This window comes from Atractosteus spatula, chromosome 5 (genome assembly GCF_055471065.1).
Source record: "Atractosteus spatula isolate fAtrSpa1 chromosome 5, fAtrSpa1.hap1, whole genome shotgun sequence".
NCBI lineage: Eukaryota > Metazoa > Chordata > Actinopteri > Semionotiformes > Lepisosteidae > Atractosteus > Atractosteus spatula.
Genome location: NC_142710.1, coordinates 42,311,916 through 42,333,652, shown reverse-complemented (window position 1 = coordinate 42,333,652; position 21,737 = coordinate 42,311,916). Strand labels below are relative to the sequence as shown.

At 46.4% G+C, this 21,737-nt stretch overlaps 1 protein-coding gene across 12 annotated transcripts in view; it reads left to right on the top strand.

Annotated features, from left to right (window-relative positions):
* Positions 1-1,240: 1,240 nt before the first annotated feature.
* The window catches only part of ldb1a (LIM domain binding 1a), a 48,844-nt gene continuing 28,347 nt past the window's right edge, over positions 1,241-21,737 (top strand). For 3 of the 12 annotated variants that reach the window (XM_088915422.1, XM_088915417.1, XM_088915421.1), the window contains exons 1-3: positions 1,261-1,337; positions 7,996-8,081; positions 12,713-12,813. In XM_088915422.1, the coding sequence (XP_088771548.1) occupies positions 12,789-12,813 (25 nt within the window). In that variant the 5' untranslated portion in view covers positions 1,261-1,337; positions 7,996-8,081; positions 12,713-12,788. Of the gene's footprint in view, positions 1,338-7,995; positions 8,082-10,193; positions 10,289-10,841; positions 12,814-21,737 lie in introns of those variants that run through there. The other 9 variants (XM_088915414.1, XM_088915413.1, XM_088915411.1 and 6 more) reach the window with 6 other exon arrangements.

Sequence of the window (21,737 nt, the reverse complement as noted above, 5' to 3'; positions counted from 1 at the left end):
CCTTTAGATGAGACTTAAAACTGAGGTCCTGATTCTCTGCGATCATTTAAAATCCTAGGGCTTTCCTTGAAAAGAGTAGGGATGTTAAATCTCTCCTTGGCCTTTTACCGGTCATGGCCTCCTAATAATCCCCATCTACGAATTGGCTTCATCACTCTGTTCTCCTCCCTACTGATAGCTGGTGTGTGAAGAGCGTTCTGGTGCACTCTGGCTGCTGTCCCATCATTCAGGTGGGGCTGCAGATTGGTGGTGGTGGAGGGGAGTCCCCATTACCTGTATAGTGCTATATAAGTATAAAGATTATTATTACTCTTATTTCCAAAGTATTTTCATCCAAACAAAGAGCCTCTTAGAAGCGGGCCCTCGACTGTGGATCTAGCCTGGAGATGTTTTTTTCAGAGAAAACATAATTATATCTAGTCTCATCTTTGGGCGAACCAGAGAAAAAGAAAGACAACGTGTCCCAGGATTCACCTAATTCCTTGCCATCAGTTTACTTGTCGCGGCGATCCTACAGTAGCGTGATCTCGTTCACACAGCTGCTCGGCCAGGGCTGGAAGGCCAGCCAGTTCCCTCTGCAGAGCCACTGTCTCTGTAGTAATCGGGGAAGGGGGGGTCTGCCTATTTCTTTTCTCCTCTTGCAGAAAAACAAGCTGCGTGTATTCGTTGCACAACAAATGTGCCCCGTTTGCCCTGCCACATAAGTATAATTACAACACTAGAGCGCAAATAAAACTATCAGGCTGACACTTCTAAAACGATAGTGCCCAGTTACACAAGGTCAAAAGGCCATTTTCTTCAGGATCTCTTCCAAATACGTAGTGGGCGAAGATCAGGCAAGTGGGAAAACACGCACGTTTGGCAGTGATCGGATTGTATCATGTCGTTTGACTCCTAAAAATAAAGTCACTCCTAAATAATACCGTAAAACCCAAAGCAGAGGACTAAGGAAGTGTTTGTAGTCCACATTGCTTTTTAAGTGTCCAAATGGGTTGAGCGGCCGACGAATCAGTTATCTTTGGGAAGTGTCAATTTCAAGAAATGCAAAATTCTTATCTTCACTGTAGTTTTTAATTTAGATGAACACTGAGAACTGGGAAAGTAATTTATCTTGTATTCCCAAGACCACGTCGTCTTTCCCCCGTGTCGAATACCGCAACAAACAAAAGGCCTCGCATTCCAGCAGTTTAGTAGTCGTACGTCCTCCATGTTATACGGTAGTCTGTGATCCGAGCCCCGCCCCCTTCCTTGGTGAAGAATACGCCTGTGTGTTTTGGCTGCTGAACCGATGGAGGTTATCGCTGGAAGTGATTTGCATCAACGTGCACCTTTAAAAAGTAAGGGAATGCCGTCCTACCGCAGTTTGCTTTGTGTTTGCGCGTTTTCAGAATTTCATTAAATGGCTTTACTCACCGTTTGTTATTTGGAATGGGTTTTTCCGCAACGATTATTTTGAGACTGTGATTCCTGACACCTTAATGAAGATCAGAAATCATTTAGTAGCCATACGTTTTGTGCTACTCTTTTGCCAAATGAGATACACGAGCAATTATACTTTTGTCATGAGCGTGGCTTGTAGTTTATCAGTTCTCATACAGGCCTGAAAAGCCTGATACAAAGATAAAGTACAGGAAGTACTGATATTCTGTTAGTTATCCAACTTTGTCATATTAAAATATACGACCTCCTTACAGAGAACATGTGTGGAACCAAGCACACTACGGAGCAGACACTGTTTCTGGAATCTTTGCTTGTATAGTAATGGGGGCTCTAGCAGAAGAAGCCTGATATTTATTAGCAGAGCTGTGGAAATGTTGAGGAGAAATTGGACAATTTCCCTAGTGTGTGTGGTGTACAGTTTGTGCCCTAATTTAAATAGTCACGGACTGTAATACGAGTGGCATATGTTATCGATTTACACTATTTAGAAATGGCACTTGAAACAAAGGCCTAATAAGCAGTAAAACTGGGAAATGGTTTAAAACAAACTGCTGATTGAGAGACCTGACAGCAGAACAGGGAATGATATGGCACACAATAGGGGTCTTTATGCTCCAGTGTGGAGCAATTCCAGCTTTTACTCCGAATCATTCCGCTAGCCCAGTTTTATTCAACCCACTCGCTTCTGCGCCTTCTTTAATTACAGCTGACGTTTCTCCCCTCTCCCGTCTCCCTAAATAATGCATGGCTAGCACGTGTTGATCCCTTCTGATTGCTGTTGGGCTGCTTTACTGTCCTGTTTTCAGTTCCTTGTAGATCATGTTATTCAAGCGGTGTGAATGGGAAAGCACAAACAGGTGTCCCGTAGTGCAGGCTTCTATATCCTGGCTGATGGATGGAACAAGCTTTCACGAGCCGCTACAGGGTGCTTATCCAACTCTAAAATATCTGGGGATTTGATTGTGCTGCGGAAGGCACAGTCTCTGAAGTCCTTTTTTTTGCACAATTAAATGTTTGGCTATGTCGTTAAAATTACACAAGGGAAGACTAAAAAATCGAGGGATGATGTAGCACTTTCCTACAAAGCTGGGGTTGGCAGTGCTGGACCTGCAGGGCCAGCGTGTCCACAGGGTTCTGGTTTCGCTGCCGCTCCGCACTGAACAAGCGGGATCAGTTTATTATTATGGGATGCGGAGCGGTGGCTCTGTGGCTAAGCATCTGTGCCTGTGACTGGAAGGTTGCCGGTTCAAATCCCGCAGCCAGCAGAGGAATCCTACTGCGTTGGGCCCCTGAGCAAGGCCCTTAACCCCAGCTGCTCCAGGGGCGCTGTACAATGGCTGACCCTGCGCTCTGACCCCAAGCTTCTCTCCCTGTCTGTGTGTCTGTGTCTCATGGAGAGCAAGCTGGGGTACGCGAAAAGATTAATTCCTAATGCAAGAAATTGTATAAAGCAACATTAATTAACATTAACATTATTATTGGCTTAATTGGACCAAATTTAACAGCTTCTCTCTGCTCTTCGGATACTGGTGTTTTAATGATAATGATAATGTTTCTTTATTAGCCCTATACAATTTCTTGCATTAGGAATTCGTCTTTTCGCATACCCCAGCTTTTCTCCATGGAGACACAGACACACAGACAGGGAGAGAAGCTTGGGGTCAGAGCGCAGGGTCTGCCATTGTACGGCGCCCCTGGAGCAGTTAGGGTTAAGGGCCTTGCTCAGGGGCCCAACGGAGTAGGATTCCTCTGCCGGCCGTGGGATTTGATCCGGCAACCTTCCAGTCACAGACGCAGATCCTTAGCCACAGAGCCACCGCTCCGCCCAAGAGGCATTTCATAAAGAGGCTTAGTAATATTGCAGACACACTGACTCTCCAGGACCAGGCTTGGGCACCAGTACACTAGATGAATGAAGAAGAAGTACTGTGTGTATGGGCAGCTCTTTGCACACAGCAGAGTACTCTTGTATGGGAGAGTCTGAAACAATGCTCTGACTACATTATTCAGAAGAAATGTGATGGATTGTGAAACAACTTTGATATATTCTGAAACCTATCTACACTTGATGGAATTAAATTAACCGCCCCCCCCCACTGCCAGCGGCTCACCAGTTCATGCATTCTTGATCATCCGTCCACTTACGGTAAGCATCTAGTCCAGTAGGGGGGATGCAGTGAGCGGGATTGTAATCCAGCAGGCAACGGATACTCCCTGGATAGGATGCTAATCCATTGCAAGGCATACACATGCACACTGGGGACAGACACCGGCTAGACTGAAGCATGTCTTCAGAGTCACCCGCAATGGCTACATGGCTTCATGGACATACAGTTTTCACTGTATTCGGCATACTGCGCTACTTGGACATAATGTATTGCATGCACCCTGGACACATAGCAGCTCTATTTACATTGAGTTTTGTCTGAGTTTATTTTATTCAATTTCTATTGCCTTATCTATTATTATGTAACCTTATTTTGTAACTTTAATTTTATGATTTTTATCCCCCACCCCAGTGAGCTCATAGAAAAGACATTTCATTGCCAGCAACTACTTCTGCACGCTGTGTTGTTGTGCATTTGATAAATAACCTTTGATTGATTGAGAATGTGGGAAGCAGCTGGAGCATGTGGTGAAAACCCGTGCAGATACATGGACACCATGCAGAATCCACATAGAAGGTGCCATGTCCTGCTGCAGTCAGAGGCACTAGTTCAAATTTAGGCAGAACTCTTATGATCCCAGTGTTGTTGATTCGAGCCTGGGTCATGACACTATCCCCCCGTGATCAGGATTCCCTAAGCGGCAGCACACAGTTGGCTGAGATTCAGCTCGAGGGGACACAGCGCCCCCTGTGGCCTCCCTGGGACTCGCAGGCTTGTGGTGCTGTCAGTGATGGATGCACCTCTTTCTCCAATGAATACTGATCCTCGGGTACAAGGCCGGACTTCCTGTGACGTGTTGAAAGACGATTGGCTCGAAGGTGGGCGGGAGGAGGAGTCATAGGTAGTTATATCAAAAATAATTGGAAATTCTAAATTTTGTTAAAAGAAGACACTCCAGGCCTAAATGAAACCCTGGACCTCAGAGCTGTAAGGCAGCAGTGTGAACAGTTGCACTGGGCCCAGTTTGTTTCAGTATGAGGTTGAGTTTATCTAACAGAAATGTACTTTTTATGCTTTTGTGTTTATTGTGGTTTTATGGGCTTGAGGATACAGAAGGTCTCCTGTTTGCAGTTCCTGTGTACATGACAGCAGGTTTATCAGAAGCTCAGCTGGGTTGGGCCAGGTCGGAACCAGGCTCTTGCTGCAAGGGTTGCTGGTGAACCAGTAGATGGTGCTCCTTTCTCTGGACTAGAGTTTCCACACAAGTTCCCCTGTATAGTGTTTTGGGGGCAATAGGAGGACGATAAGGGCCTGACTGCTCATTAAAGATCCTAGCGCACTGTTTGTAAGAGTAGGGGTGTTAATCCCGGAGTCCTGGCTGTATTTCAGTACAAGCCTACAAAATCTGACCTTCCTAAATTTCCACCTTAATTCTAGGAGTACAGTAATTTCACACTCTTCCACCTGTAATGCTGCGTAGTGGGGCTTACTGGACCATAAGGTCTGTCGGCCATCACCCAGTTAGGGGCTAGATGTTACAGTACAGGGTAAAGTGGGTCCTCTCCTACAGTACGTGTCCAGAGCACTTTGGGATTCTTTGGAATGAGAAGCACCAAAATATATGCAGTTGTCATTATATGCATAATTGAAAGGTTTCCACCGTAGCATCGTGCATAAATTTAGCACTTTGCATTTCTATAATGTATTTTTCATTCCAAGGGATTCTATAACTCTTGCATCCAATTGCACCAATTACATCCACTGCTTCGACGTTTGTCGTTAGAACTTGGCCAAGAGGCTCACAGTACTGCTGGACAGAAGACTCAGCAGTGGAAGAAAGAAGAGAGCAAACCGACCCGATCAGCAGGTGACAGATCAGGCAGGAAAGATTTAATCGCACAACTGATACCAGGGTGGGCAGTTCCAGCTCACTCTTCAGATTCTCCCAGTCACGGGCAGTGGCGAATTGAGATGACTCCCGCCCAAAGGCAGCAGCTGCTCTTGGGAGGTTCAGTCGCATAATTGTCCCATATCTTTTCAGGAGTAAAGACCACAATGACGAGTGTGATGGGGAGCATCAGTAACACCTCTTCTTATTATTATTATTATTATTATTATTATTACTCCTAACACTTATATAGCGCTTTTCTGGACACTCCACTCAAAGCGCTTTACAGGTAATGGGGATCCCCTCCACCACCACCAGTGTGCAGCCCCACCTGGATGATGCGACGGCAGCCATAGTGCACCAGTACACTCACCACACCAGCTATTAGTGAGGAGGAGAGCAGAGTAATGAAGCCGATTCATAGATGGGGATTATTAGGAGGCCATGATTTGTAAGGGCCAATGGGAAATTTGGCCAGGACACCGGGGTTACATCCCTACTCTTTTCGAGAAACGCCCTGGAATTTTTAATGACCACAGTGAGTCAGGACCTCGGTTTTACGTCTCATCCAAAGGACAGCGCCTGTTTACAGTATAGTGTCCCCGTCGCTATATTGGGGCATTAGGACCCACATAGACCGCAGGGTGAGCAAAATATAGCACTTATAGCACAATAACTTGCTGTAACAAGGAAAACCATTGCTAGACTTGAGTTTAGCTTGTGCACCATTTATCTATTCATCCATCTTCTAAATACTTTATCCAGTACGGGGCCATGGGGGAGCTAGACCCTATCCCAGCAAGACACATTTGCAAGGCGGGGTACACCCTGGACATCACGCCAGTCCATCGCAGGGCACAAGCAAACATAAACACACTCACAGCAGGGCCAGTTTTCCCAGAAGTCAGTTAACCGACCCGTATGTCTTTGCCCTGTGGGAGGAATCATGAGCACCCAGAGGAAGCCGTGAACAGGGGGAGACCATACAGAGAGCACCCAGGTCTGCGGGGCAGCAAGGCTAACGTCTGCGCCATCGTACCGTGCTTAGGTTATGAATATGAGTTTTGAAAAGTTTTTAAACAGTCAAAGCAGATGTTTAGAAATTGATTTGCTCCAGCTTTAAATGGCTTCAGAAACTGCAGCACTCGACCACATGAATTGTTTTCTTTTTGCAGGGCATTAAGCTTTTGACAGTTTTAAGTGACGGATAGACAATGTGGGACCTCTGCAGTGTTCGAATCTGCCCTTGTTATTTAGGAGCTTTGCTAGCCTACTGAATTTGGGATGGTACAGTTCTATCGCCACAAAAGAGCAGTTTTTGAAGTGTTTTCCCTGAGCTGCAGGGACTCTGGGGGTAATAGGGGCATTCCTTCGGGCTCCGATGCCAGGAATAGCAGCTTGCGCCGGCCAGGGCTTGAAGTGGCCTTGTTTCAATACACTTCTTATGTTGACTCGGCGTGTTTTGAAAGGAGATAAATTATCGAGGGGCCCTCTTAAAAGGTTTTGGTTTTCCCTTTTTCCAAGAACACTCTAATTACTTTTTTTTAAAGCACGGAACCCCTACTCCAGCCTCGCCCCCTGGCCCTCGGCCCTGCTCCGAAGCAACCCCCAGTGATATGTCACACCGGGGGGGCACCGGGAGACTGGAGCAGTGCGTTTGATCCTGTGACTGCAGCGCTCTGTCAGCACAACCCTCCCCCCTCCCCCTGTCCACACACACACACTCCTGCACTCATCCTGTGTGTGAAATGGGGGCAGAGCATCTTCCGAGAGGAGAGAGAAGGAAGGAAGGCAGGAGAAGGACAAGCTTAAGTGGGTCACCCTGTATCCGTACAGAGCTCCTCGTTAGCTTTGGCAGTGGCACACAGGAGGGCTTGCTTGAAATTCTGGGCTAGCTGTGAGGAACCAGCAGAAAACCCCTTCTCGTTCACAACCTCAGAAGTTTTTCCACTGTTATTGTTTTGCACAGCAGAGCAGGAGAGGCGCAGAACCAACCCCACATCCCAGAACTGTGCCTTTTCTGTTTCGAGTTCCAGCCTGACGCTGACTCACACACCCGTTCTCCTCACCCTGCAGCCAGGGGTTATCAGGGTTGAACTGGTCGGTCATTAAAAGTCCCAGCTTGTTACGGCAGAGTGCTTAAAAAAAAAACCTTTGTACCCCCCTGCCCTCCGAAGAATTCCCACAATGCTCCGTCCACAGACAAGAACAGTGAGATAAGGCTTGAGGTATGTGAGAAGAAGGACTTCAGGCCCTCCTCGGCCTCCTTGCCGTCTCCCTCAGGCTGCGAGCCGATGGTTACAGGCAGAGGTGTGTCTCTGCGGGCCCAGCAGCTTCTCGCCGCGCTGTTGATGCCGGCTGTGTCGTCTGGAGGGAGGCCGCCGCACCTGGAAGTTCGTTTTTTTTTTTTTTTTTACCGTCTTCCCTCTCAGGACTCCATTCGAATCCCACGGGCTGGGCGTTTACCCAGCTCTTGCGCAGGCTAGACACCAGGAGAGGACAGTGAGCCTTTTCAGCAGCCGGTTTTCATTTCTGTTTTTTTTTTTAAACCAAATTCAGAAAAGGGGGTTTCTGAGTCCCGCTGTGAATGTCCAGGAAGAGAAACGAGGCCCTCATCAATAAACCAGCTGGTAGGTTATTGAGAGGTAAGAAAACTTTGATTTAACGATTAGTCACTGGTACAGTGAGCCAGAGCTACAGTATTGTACCAGTGTACTGTATTCCAGCATGCCCTGATAATTGCTATAGTGGGGGAGGTCTGCAAGAAAACAGCACCTTTTTTTAGAGATGCATTTCTTGGGATGGAAAGAACATGATACTTTTGGTCTATTAAAGTAAAATAAAGTTTTGTAGAGCAGATGTCACACAGAGCTTGCTGTTGCTGTCAGAAGCAGTGTTTGTTTTTAAAACGCTGCCCTCAAAAAGAATAATGAGATTACATCATATGTTGCACAACACATGCACGCATACCAGAAGAGACTGGGTTAAAAAAAAGGAAAACTGTTTTAAACTAACTTCAGACAACTAGAGTGGTACGCATTTATTTAAGGTTCGTAGATAAGCTTCTCTATAAGCACTTTAGCCTCAAGCAGATTTGGTTGTATTTTTAAAGAAACTAGATAGCTTGTTTGGTATAAAAAAAACAAAAAATGACATCACTAAATAAAAAAGGGATTCTGAAACTGGTTTTATTTACTGTGTTTCTGGACTGTATCTAAGCAGACAGTCCTATAGATCCTTGCCATTTTAATATTTGCATCCCTAAAACAAAGACCTGTGATAAATTACCAGTCACTACAGGGAGGTGACACAAACACAGCACCTGGTAGGACCCTATACAACTTTTGCAGGTTTGTGATGAGGAAGTGCAGTTTTCTCCTTTTCAAACCCACTGCTAATTTCTGCAATTCACAGTTCAGGTTTCGAATCAGGCAGCTTTGTGGCAATTTCTCCATGATAAAAAAGGAAAACATAGTTTTTTAATAAATATTAACACTTGGTAGCTTTGTCTTACGTGTGATACATGGCCTAATGCAGATGCTCGTGAAGATGATTCTTTGTACCAGAGATGCTGGTAGAATGAGTTGGTGCTCATTCTAATATGGCAGGGCTCAGTGTAGTCTTGTGTCAGATAACCAGTGTGGTGCTTCATCAACATGCTGTTTTTCTTCAAGGGTAAACTTTATTCCCTCTTTTGGTTGCCTTACTTGTTGGAATACAGTTCCACTAACTGGCACTGTGCTGGGGTGTGTACTGTCTCAGCAATGTACCACCCATCAGCACAGCTCTGTGGAGAGCTTCTATCCATTCGTCCATTTTCAGACTGCTTCTTCCAATACAGGGCTGCGAGGGAGTCAGAGCCTATCCCGGCAAGCAGTGCGCGCAAGGCAGGGTACACCCTGGACGAGATGCCAGTTTATCACAGGGCAGACACAGACACAAACACATATATGACGCCATTTAACCTACAGTATCAGTATGTCTTTTGACTGTGTGAGGAAAATGGAGCACCTGGAGGAAAACCACTCAAAAATGGGGAGAACATGCACACCAGCAACTGAACCCAGGGCCCCCAGTGCTGCAAGACCGCAGTGCTCACCACTACACCCCCATGCCATCCTGAAGAGTTTCCCTTTGTTCCAAAAGCCAATAACATCTGCTGTGCCGTTGTTCTTCGCTGAGGTTAGTGGGAGGCAGGTGGGCAGGTGTGACCGATCCGTTTCAGGGCAGCTTCTTGCCACTGCATCACTACTTGCGTAGACCAGTAGGGGGCGGCCTTGTACGGCGAAGCCGCTGTCCAGTTGGCTTTTTTAGATCACTCTGACATCATTGGTTTCCTATCCCCTTTTGAACTGTTTAGTAGCTAACTTGACCAGTCAGTTTTAAAGATTCATTTGAATTAAATCCCCCCCAGCACCGTGCAGCCTTGCTGGCCCAAATCGTTGTATTATTATTCCGTCAATGGAAAGTGGTGTCCCAGTTATACAGGACAAAGGTGTGGAATGGAAGGCACTGTCACCTTCCTTGGCATCTGGGCCTCTGTTGCTGACGGGCGCGCAGGGGAGGGAACTGGACACCGCGCAGGTTCAGGTCAGTCACAGGGAGGGAGTGCTTTACTGACACACGGACCACTGGCTACCGTTTCTCAGACCTGCGAGCTTCAGGACCCTGGAAGCTAATTGAATCCGAGGCGCCTGCCTGCCTGGCTGCCTGGCTGGCTGGCTGTCTCCCTCCCTGGCTGCCTGGAGCGCGGCGTTTCGCTGGGAGCGCCAGACAGAATAATGCCGTGCCTTGTGCCCTGCTCGAGCGCTGCTCCGCTGTTGCCATGGCGACAGCACAGTGCCCTCTCTGGGTACGTCTGCCGGAGAAGTTTTTCTGGCTCTGCATCATATTTATTCCGCTGGATCCCTAACCCACCGTCTCCCGCCTCCTCTCCTCTGCGCCGATACCTTTTCCCTTTTTTCCTCTCTCCTCTTTTTTTTTTCTTCTCCCTCAAATCTCCGCTGCACACAGTGTACCACGACTCTGTTTCCCCCCCCCCACTCCGCTCCTGTGAGCTCCAAGACGCACCACAGGCTGTAACCCACACAGGGAGACAGGTAATCAGCGCAGAATTGTCCTCGGCGTAGCAAAGCCGACGACAGTGGCAGGAGATGTTTTGTTCGTTGTTTTGCTGCTTTATGCCATGCTTTTGACGTGCCTTGTGGGTAATTGCTCCGTCTCATGTGTTGCTGTTTGGGCTCAGCGCGATGCGGTTATGAGCCCTGGAGTTAAATTGACAGTGTTGCTGGCAGGACGGAGGGCTTGGGGGGCGGATTGGGTAGGGTAGGGGGGCGGATGGGGGGGGGGGTGGCGCACGCTTCAGTGGGTAGGTGGGTATGGAATGCCAGCACAGCTTTTGTGGGAGGGGGGGGGCACGAATGAACTCCAGTGTGAGTCAGTTAGAGAAGGACCATCTTTGTTTTCTCCAGAGAGTGGCGTGTGTGTGTGTGCGCGCGAGAAAGAAAGAGAGAGAAATGTGGATCCTATTGTGCGGTGGCGGTGAACCTTTCCTGGGGTTCAGGGGCTCACAGCCCAATTTCTGAGTGAGACAAAATGCTTTGGACTGAGGCGGGGGATTCAGTTTGCAGGAGCGTTTGCTTCAGATTGACTCCATGACATTCTGCTCGTGCTTCACAGCGCTCCAGATGCGAGAGGTCGGGTCTTTTAACTTCTGGAAGTTTAAGCAGAGGCCGGGGTGACTTGTACTTGTGGATTAACGGTTATATGTACCGATGTCTCGGCAAGCGTGCCCTGCGTGACCTGATTCCTGGAGGGTAAACGTGCTCTACACACGTTTGGAGATGATTATGTCGCCTTGAGCGTTGGTTCTCCCATCCCATTCAGTAACGCCAACAGAAAGTTTGAGTAGCGCGCACCAGGGTTTGTTTTCTTGAGGTGTTTGTGTTCCCTCGTGCTGCTGCTGACGGCAGTGTTCTGGCATGAGAGGAGAAAGGGCGGCCCAGTCGATGGGGAGATGAAGGCAACCCCCTGCACTGCTGGGCTGTTCTGGGAGCGGCATCCCCAGAGTGATCCCGATTCAGGACGGATCGGGACAGGAGGAAGAGCGAGCAAGGGCGCCTGAGAGCGAAGGGAAAGACATCGGCAGTGTGTTGAGGGAGGGATGAAGTGTGCGATTCAGTTGCTCGGCAGTAAGAAGAGAGAAGGTAGAGAGAGAGGAAGTGACCTAAGGTGCTAGGGAGAGTTGATCAGCCGGAGAGAGAGGAATGGGAATGATTAAGGGTGGAAAACGTGTGCAGAGTGCAGTCTGCAGGGCAGAAAGAGTCAAAGGAAAACACAGAGCTGCAGTTGGCGAAACAGAGAGATAACCTTTACTTAGCCTCGATTTCTGGGCTGCAATAACTCTGAATCATATTCCTTTAGTCTGTCCCAGGGTCTCTCTCCTGTTGCTACAGGTCCGTGTGCCCCTTTGGATAACCAAAGGCTTCTTCTCCAAAAACCTAAGACAGGTTATAATTAGGAGCATGGCTAGTAGTACTTGTGGGGTAGCTACTGTGTGATCGATCCCAAGATTTCAGCATATGATTTTTGGAATGAGCCTTGACTACTTGTGGTAACTCCATATGTGCTAAACAATCCCAAAACATCCTCAAACGAGCAGCCCCTTTGTTAGGGAAACAGAAGAAATTGGGCACTGAGTGTCTGGGAGAGAGAAAAAAAAATGGAGGCAGGCAGAAAGGAGGAGAGAAAGCAAAACATCCGTCACACAGGAGCCAGAATGTATCTCACTCCTAAAAGGGTGATACGCAGCCTCTGTGACAGGCTCCAGGCTGCGTCAGACAGTGCGCTCACTGTCTGTGTTGCTGGAGTAACGCAATTGAGCAATAATGAGTCCCTCAGAAAGCCTCCCTAGAGCACAGCTCCCTCTGAGAGTGTTTATCACGGAGTGCAGCAGAAAGAGGAGGGGGGGAAATAGCGAGTACATCTTTAAAAAAAGCCCTTCATCACATGGTTGTTATTCTCTGAAATCTGTCTCACAGGTCACTTTGACAGCCCTCGCGCTCTCTCTGTGTGTCTCTCCCTCTCTCTCTGCTCACTCTCATACTTTCTCCTCCCACCAGCTTCGCAATTTGCATATTAATGACTCAGAGCCCAGCTCGCTGTACAGGAATATAATTCCTTCTTCCTGCTTGTACGAGAAGCTTTTATTTCTTCGTTTTGGTTGTCTGCCCTTGCCTCGCCTCCCTAACCTCTCTCCTTTCTCCTGGCTCCTCAGAAGAACACCCCATGCTCGCAGCGTGCAGAGGGCACACAACCATTCCGTTCCGAGCAGGGGCCCAACATGTGAAAAGATGTCTGTAGGCTGCGCTTGCCCTGGTAAGTGCCTGTTTTCTCTTTAATTCCAATATGCAGTCAATCAGCCGCGCTCTCCAGAGTGCAGCACGGGGCTCGGGGCCTGCGGACTTCAAAGTGGTCACCGGTGACCAGACGTGTGCTTTGCGTTAAAGGAAGAATGCGGAGTCCTTTAGCATGTTTTTTTGGTGTGTTTTGTTTTGGTACATTCTTAAAAGCAGAAACTGCACCCCCCCCCCCCCCAAAAAAAAAGGGGAAAGAAAAGCAAAAGGAGGAAACTTGCAAAACGGGAGGGCATTTTTCAGGCGCTGCTTCTGTGGCGTGCGACAGCCGAAGGCAAAGAGGGTTGTTGCTGTCAGGAGTTGCGTGGGTCTAATTCGGGCAAGAGAGACGTGAAAGAATGGGGTGCAGATCTCCAGGGGCGACCAGGGGGTCCCATGGAGTCTCGCAGCCCAGGCCAACATCGCTGCGGGCCGACTAGACTTAAGAGGAGGAAGGCTCTTGTCTGTGTTGCTTTAATTTGGCTGTTTCTTTTCTAATCAGTTGAAAAGCTGATCTTCTCTGCTGCCACTGTGGCTTTGGCGGTGTGGTGTAAAACCCAGGTGGCTGAGAAAGACTGCCACTTTATTTTGCCAAGGTGCCAGTCTGTGCCCTCGAGATGGGTTTTTGTTTGGTTGTTGTTTTGAGGTTTGGTGTCATTTAGCTCGACAGTTTTGTTGGAGGTCAGTCTTTTCCGGCGGAGGGGGGGGGGGGGGGGGTACAGTACCTGTGGATTGAGAGGAAACCTGTTAGACCTCATGGCTTCTCGGGAGCAGCTGAGCACTGCCTGCCACCTGGGGCTAGGGGCAGGATCCCAGAAGACAGTGAAGAAGCAACACTGAGTGACACAGCAGTTGCTGCACTGACACCTATATAATCTCATGAGCTCCCACACACAAAGATTTTTTCACACAGGACTGCAGCCACACCACACTCTGGGCGCATATCCACATTGTGCTATTAGTGTCTAGTTGCTTTGAAAATCTAACACACTTCTACAGTTTTCCGGTTCCCTTGAGTGGCGCACAGTATGTATGGAATTGTTCTGCAGCTGACAATAAATAATAGTGCCATTGTCATTCAATAATACTACAGTTTAGATTGCTCATTTTGGCAAGATCTGGGCGCTGATACTCTTCTTCGGGGCAGGTGCACGGCAGAGTTAAATGACTTTCCCCCGTCCGTTTATTTTGTGTTGCCTCAACTGATTTAGGATTGTCCACATTAAATGGGTTTGCTCTACAGAGGAAAAAAAAAAGCTCCAACAGAAATGCAGCACCTTCAGCTGACTGATTGATCTGAATCAGTTTAGGACGGGAGGTCTAGGTCACTGAACCAGGAAATAACGTCAGGGAAACAGAGAAGAATAACATTGCAGGACAACCTGATTCGCCACAGGTTTTGAGAGGCACGAGCTCTCGTACAAGTTGATGCAGCAGGAAAAGCAGTGCCTTTATTGTGCTTTTGACTTTTGCCAGTGCTTAATATAAGGGAACAAGCTGGATATTGAAGCCAATATCAGGTGCTAGGTTGTACCCGGTGGCTCTCACACCCCGAAATGGATTAAACTGCTGTGCAATGGGAGTTCCACTCATTCCCCTGACTGATTATAATGTGCAGAATGTCTGTGTACTTTGCAGACTCCACAGAGTTACATTAGCTCACTGCTGGGCCTTCCTCACCTGTAGAGAGCCAGTGCATTACGGAGAACTCAGTCTTGTGCCTAAATATCTGAGTGCTGGGAAATTCAAATGACTGGAGATCTGAGGGGCCAACAATTTTAATACCTCCACTGGAAACCTCAGAGGCTGCCAATTCAGTCTTGAAGAGCTGTTCTACTGGCTTTATTAAATTAAATATGGATAATGTGGTGTTCTTAAGCTGGTCCAGGAGATGATGCAGCTTTGATGCAGATTTTGAGGGGCTCTTCCAGTACCACGCCCTGTCATCTTAAAATGAGCATACTCCTCCCCCCACAGTGAAATTGTTCAGTTTTCCAGCAGTAGTCTTGGCTCTGTTTTGTGCTTGGTACTGTGTCATAATTGTATTACTTCAGCGTCAGGTTTGCTAACTTTAAAACAGCAGGGCTTTGTTAATGTAATACTACCCTGTTGTGCGTTTATACAAGGGACTCACCTACTGCCATAAACAGACAGTGGCAGTGCTGGTATAGGAGCCTGTTGTTGCTTTTAATCCATATGATGTGTCCCTGATATCCCTGATTGGTTAGTCACTGTTGGGACATTACAGTTACAGTTACATTGCAGTTACATGCTGTTAGAGAACCATTTCATAGTGGGTTATCTCTAAAAGCACATATCTATCTCATATAGTGCCAAGCTAACTTCCTGTTCAACACGTGAGAACAAGTGACACTTCCTTACACAAAGGGTGGTGTGAGTATGGAACAAGCTACCCTGCCATGTTGTGGAAGATGATACTTTGGCTTCCATTAGGCAAAGCTTAATGAGATCCTTGGATAAAACAGGCCGGATGGACTTTTCTTACTGTTGTTGTTTCTGATCCTTTTTGCGCTTGGTGGTTTGATGTGCAAGCCAGAGGTTCACCTGACTTGCATGGGTTTAGTCTTTCCCACAGGTTTTTAAACGAGGTAACGTGGTCGAGCTGGCCTATTGGATCTGGAATTGACATGGGACCTGTAGCCGAAGCTATGTGGGATTGACAAATGGAATTTGATGCAGGCAAGCACAGTAATGCATGCAGAAAACAGGAAAGAGATTGGTAGCATCAGATCCGTGGAAAAGAGATTTAGGTGTTTATGTGGACATGTCCAGTGCCTTCCTCCAGGCAGTACAGAAACAAAGGCCAGCCAAGGGTAGGGGATATTGTGAAGAAAAGGTTGGATTGATACAAATATCCCAAATCCCGAAGGATTGATCTCAAAGTCGAGGAAGAACATTGAGGAGTGAAGATAGAAGGTGCATTATTGCACAGTGAGCAATGGACGTCTGGAACAAGCTACTCAGTTTAAAAAAAAAACAGCTGGATGAGGCTCTCCGATCAATAAACTATTAGCATTCAAATGAGCAAGACTGACTGACTGGCCTCCATTTGTTTTTAACCTTCCTTTTGTTCTTATGTTGTAGTACAAGTCATCTGTGAGTTTTAGTACCTTATAAATCTGTACCAGTAGAGGCAGGACACGGGATGAAAACAGATGTTGGGGTGGACGTGACAGATGTCATGAGAAAAGGCTCCTGTTTGATGTCGTGCCTCTAGCAGAACTCTCCTATAAATATTTAGCAGAGCCCGCTTCCCCCCTTTTTGATAAATAGAACCCACTGCGCGTCACGACAACGTGGTATTTTCTCAGACCCGCTGAACAGAAAGAAAAACTGACTTCTCGGCCCGTGAAGGCTGCGCACCGAAAGATGTGGCTGCGCGTTCAAAGGTTTATTTGGAACCCAAAAAAAAGATCTTTGCGGAAGCTCGGGGCCTGTCTTATAAAAAGATACGAGTTTAAACTGGTCGCAAGCCCTGTATGGTCAAGACAATGCAGACAGCTTGTTTTTTTTTTTAAAAACGCTGCCTCACACGCTCAGATTTTTATCAGGGCTGCTACTCTCAGCCTGGAAAAGCCTTGCTGGCACCTCGACTGATAAACAGGCCAACATTTGGTGCGTAACATTTGTTTAAAATCAAGCAGATTATGTGCACAAGAGCACATTTTTTATGGGTCTGGTCATGGAATTTTCCACAGACGTGTGTCCTGTTTGATTATTTCCTTTTTTACACACAGAGAGAGGAGAGAAAGAGAGAGAGGGAGAGCAGCAGTGTGTCATAGCAGACTCAGCCCGACTCCTCTCCCTGCTGCCTGACCTGGCCCGTTTGTACAATGTGTGTGTATGCACTCAGTCTTCTCTGTGCATCCCGGCTGGCTGCTACAATAGTCTGTTTTTCCTCTGCATGTTGGTTATTGCTGTGCAGTTCACCCCGGAGCTATGCAGAGCCCTGTTATCATCTAGCACCCTTGAAAAACAGATTGCATGTAAAGGACACAACATCAGTCACACAACGGAGGAGCCACAAACACAACAGGATACAGTAGCTTAGCCTTGCGCCTCATGCACGTCCTAACTCGGATGCTCATGCAGGAGGTTAGTTTGTCTGAGGGTAACGTGGCAGTGCTATGTAACTGGGTTTTGTAGTCCTGTGTTTTCCCTTGAGGGAAGTCCGGTTTTCTTCCCTGTGTCATGCGGGAGGCCTCCTCTCTCTTTCTCACTCATGCTGTGTGCATTCATGTGTGCCTTAATGACGTGTCCTATACAGTGGAGTAGGACATCATGTATCATAATCACACTGGGTTTGTGAACACCATCGTGCGGATTGCGTCTGCGTTGCTGTACAGGATACATGTGTTTTGGCTCACTGCTGTATGAAGTCAGCAGGTTTTGACATGAAATTGATTCACTCTTGCAACTACTGTATAAAATATGGATGGGTATTTAGTTTGTACAAGTGTGGCCTTGCTCTTGTAGTGTATAACATTAGCCAGAGAAGCAAGTATCTCGTCGTCTTGAAGAACCAGATGTGCCGAAGTGTGCCTGAGCTGTACTCCCCTTCTCTCCCTCCCTCTTTCACACGCTGTATTCGAAGGAGAGCTGCTACCTCATGCAGAAAGTCACATGGCTCCCTTGATTAGAGGAAAATTACTTAAAGCACTAAAATGGCAACCAAACAAAGACGGGCTGTTTAATGTTGCACAATGGCTGGGTGTGCCTTCTGGAGAGGCACTGTTTCCCTACTAAACTGGGAAGACTTTTTTTTTTAAGGCTCCCGTGTGCGTCTTTGGGCTGAGCAAGACAGCTTTCTGACTTTTTCTCCAGAAGAAACAAGCTAGATCGAGGCCAGCGTGTCCTGGTCGCTTCTGTGAAGTGGGGATGTGTATGCAGAACTGTACACTACCATATATCCAGAGCAGGCAAACCTGATAATGCTGTCCTTACATGCCTCAGGAATTAAAAGTTGACTTCAGTGGCTCAGATCCTAGTTGTATGGAGCCCAGAAGATGTTAGATATGCCAGAGCCCTCCATGCAGCCTGCTTTTCTTTTTGTTTTTATTATTTTTCTCAGGCCCCACCCACTACCTGCACATTCAGACACTTCACTGAAAAGGCTGAAGCTCTGTGCTTCCTGCCAATGGAAAGTCATCATGCCACTAGGCATTCTAGGGCATGATATCTAGCTGGCAACTTATCATGGTACAGTTTGAACCTAAATCAACAGTAAAGAGCCCAGTGGTTAGATACAAAATATTTATTGTTTATTCAAATGGCTTAGACTTTCATCCTTCTCTTTCGGTTCTTCAGGACCTACGTGATCCAAAACTTTCATGTAGCTGCTTATTGAAGTAACACAGAGGCTGGGATACGTGTTCCAGACACAAGATTCTTCCTGTCCAACATGAATTCCCTCTTAGTTTTCAGTTGTAAACTTGTGTCCTTGTTCCATTACTCAGTCTGGACTAGTCTTCTGCATTGAACCCCTAGATTTCTTTATATTTGTATCAGATCTTCTCCCAGCCTCCTTTGTAACAGACTAAAGAGATATAGTTCCTTTAATATACCTGCATATAACAATCCCCTGAACCACCAATCATTCCTGTTGCTTTATTTTCTAACTCTTTCTAAGACTATGAGATCCTTTTTGTGTTTTTGTAACAACCAAACATAGCATTCTAAATTAGATCCTACTTTGGGTGTTGTAAATCTTGAGTATAACTTACTTTTATTTTAAATCTGCCAATTTTGCCATTAATTGTTTTCTATTTCATTGCTCCTCTGCATCATTGCACCTTCATAAGGACACAGAGGACTCTGCGTTAACGCTCTAATCCCTGTCCTGTGCAGATTCCCACAGATCAGTGGGAGATCTCCTGTGAGAGGACCCTTGCACCTGCCGGCTTTGAATTTCTGTAGCCAGGGGTCTGTCCAGTCTGAGTCTTGATGTAATTCTCTTGTAGCTCTTTCCATGTCCGTTAGTGTTCCTGTTTTGGCTTCTGCAAAGTTCAACTAGTTTGCTAACTATGTCAGAAACTAGACGTTGATAAAGATCAGAAAGAGCAAGGGTCCGGAACCAGATCTTTGCGGTACAACACTGCTTACATCGGCCCGATGTAAGATTGTGCCCATTTAGATGACGCACTGGTTGTAGTCTGTTAACTGATTCTTGATCCGTGTGCATACATCACCTTGGATTGCAGTGGCTTTTACTTTGACTATTAAGTTTATAAGGGAAAACTTGTCAGATGCTTTCTGGAAAGCGAAATATATTATCTTGCTTTAGTGCTATCAATTGTCCTTGTTGGGGTTTTTTAAGCATCCAACTAAGTTAAACAGTCTCTTTCCTTTCTAAATTCGTTTTGACTGTTTCTTAAAATGCCATCGTTTAGTACGTTTTCTTCTAGGTCTGTGTTCGTTATTATTTCCATAACTGTACTGGTTTTGTGGTTCAGTTCTGTCGGTGTGGAGTGGTGTTACATTTGCAGTACTCCAACCTGTGGGTACAGGTCCTTAGTGAGAGCTGAAATATCCCAGTTCTATCCCAGAGATCTATGAATCACATTCCTCTTTCTTAAGTACAGCTGGGGAAATACCACCAGGTCCTCTAATTTCTGGCTTTTAATCCAACCTACTCTCCCTAATACTTCAGTGTCAGTTATGTCAGAATAACCTAATTCTGCTGGAGCCCTTTTTATAACCCAGTGCATGTGACTGGCATCATGTATTGTGAAAACCTGTGTAAAATATTTATATACTGCAACACATTTCTTATTGCTTTTTCTTACTCCAGTATTAATCCGACATTATCTGACTACTTGACGTTTTACAGTTCATTTAGTGTTACTGTACTGAAAAAAAAATGCCTTGCATTATTTTGAACCTGAAGCTCTCTGTAATTCTTATATGTTTTATATATTCTTATATATATATATGGGTGCAAATATGCATATATTTGCATTCTTTATCCGTCTCTGAACCTTGGGCCCTTTGTGCTCTCTGTAGTGCGTTCTCTGTTCCTTCTGAGGTTCCTGTTAAAAACCAAAACGTTATACTGAAAATGATTACTATCCTATAATAATGCCTGTACAGGTCAGTAGAAACGATGATAATAATAGCCGACAAAGGGAGTTTTGTTATGATCTGAGATTACAGAATGTAGAAGTATCCCTTTACAGTCTACTTTTTGACGTTTTTAAACGTCAGTGATCTTGGAACTGAGTGGGGATTAAACGGAATAACTGAATATGGAACAGTTCATCTCCGGTGTTTAATTGGGACATTGTGACTCGTATGAATTGGTTAGAATCAAAGCAAAGAACTTGGGGATAGTTAGATGTTTGGAAATCTCACATCTAACTCGCCAGGTATGGTCTGTGGAAGATGTATAGCAACTTCAGAGATCTATTATCAGTGTGTAGGGTATTTGTGTGCGTGGGGAGAGACTCGGCGTGTTAGAATACGCAAGTCTGTTTTCTGAAGATTTTCAAAGCACTTGTTCTGATGGTGCTTGTCGCGTTCGTGTGGACAGGAGTCGCCGCAAAATCCGGTTACACCGTTTCAGCGGGTCGTTCTCTCTCTGTCGCGGGGGCTGGAGCTCTTCCACGCTCCCGAGGACAGAAACTGCAGTTTCAGCAGATCGTGGAGCCGGAGGGCAGAGTAATCAATGTCTGCGATCTTCTGCGGCTGAAAATACTTTTAGAATCCCGTCAGACAAGAAGAAATATTAACGCTTCTCCTCTTAAAATAAAAAAAAGGTTTCCTCGTAAAACAGTTTTGCGAGCACGGGAAATGGATTTCATTTACCTAGTCCATAACCTATCTCGGATAAATTATGTCTCGGCTGTGAATTTTGAAAAACGCAGAAGGCTCTGTTTCGTGAGCATTCGTTTGTTGTTTGTTGTACATTTCACTCATTCTGATTAAAAAAAAATATATATATCACTTGACCCTTGAAGGCACAGAATTGGCTATTAAGAAACACTCCCCGGACAACGTGCGCGCCCGCTCGCGGAGACCCTGCGTGTCTGCCCCTCCGTGGTCCACAGCCAGCAGCTCAGCACGTCTGACATGTTCGTGTTGTATCGGGGGTGTAGTTCCGCAGAGCCCCAGTCCGTCACAATTTATAGATCACTGTTAAATCGCCGGTTTATGAAGACTCGGAACAATTTTATTGTGATAAATGAAGTTAAATTATGTATAATGTTGGCTCCCAAAGATCTCTACATCAGAATACACTTCAGACCTCAAGGACCATAGTTACTGATGAAGGATAAGACAGGTCAATCAATCGATACCTTACGGGTGTCTGCGATCTTTAGAAAAAGGGACCTGTAACACTAAACGGACTGGTTCTCTCCAGGGATTGGAGAGAGTCAGACTACCGATCGGAACATCCATCCATTTTCCTAATCGCTTTATCCAGTGCAGGGTCGCAGTGGAGTCCGAGTTTATTCCAGCACGTAATGGGCGCAAGGCGGGATACAGATGTCCCTGGACAGGACGCCAGTCCATCGCAGGGCAGACATACAGACTCCAACACACACAGACTCAAACCAATTCCCAGATTAGGCTACCAGTATGTCTCTGGACTGTGGGATGTAACCGGAACACCCACGCTGAGCTCCAGCAGTTACAAGCGCAAGTAACAAGGCTTGTAACTGAACATCTCCCAGGAAATCCATAAAAGAAAGCCGATGTGGTCCTTAAATAATTGCATGTATATGTGTGATACCTGCTTCTGTCTTTTTGTATTTTTTTCTAGTTTTTAACTTAAACTGCATGTTTGTCGTTGCTCCGGCTCCTCGGCGAACCTGGAAGAAGAGGTTAGAAAATGGGTGGATGGATTTGTGTTGTCTAACCCCTTAAAAAAAAAAGATTAGGTTAGAT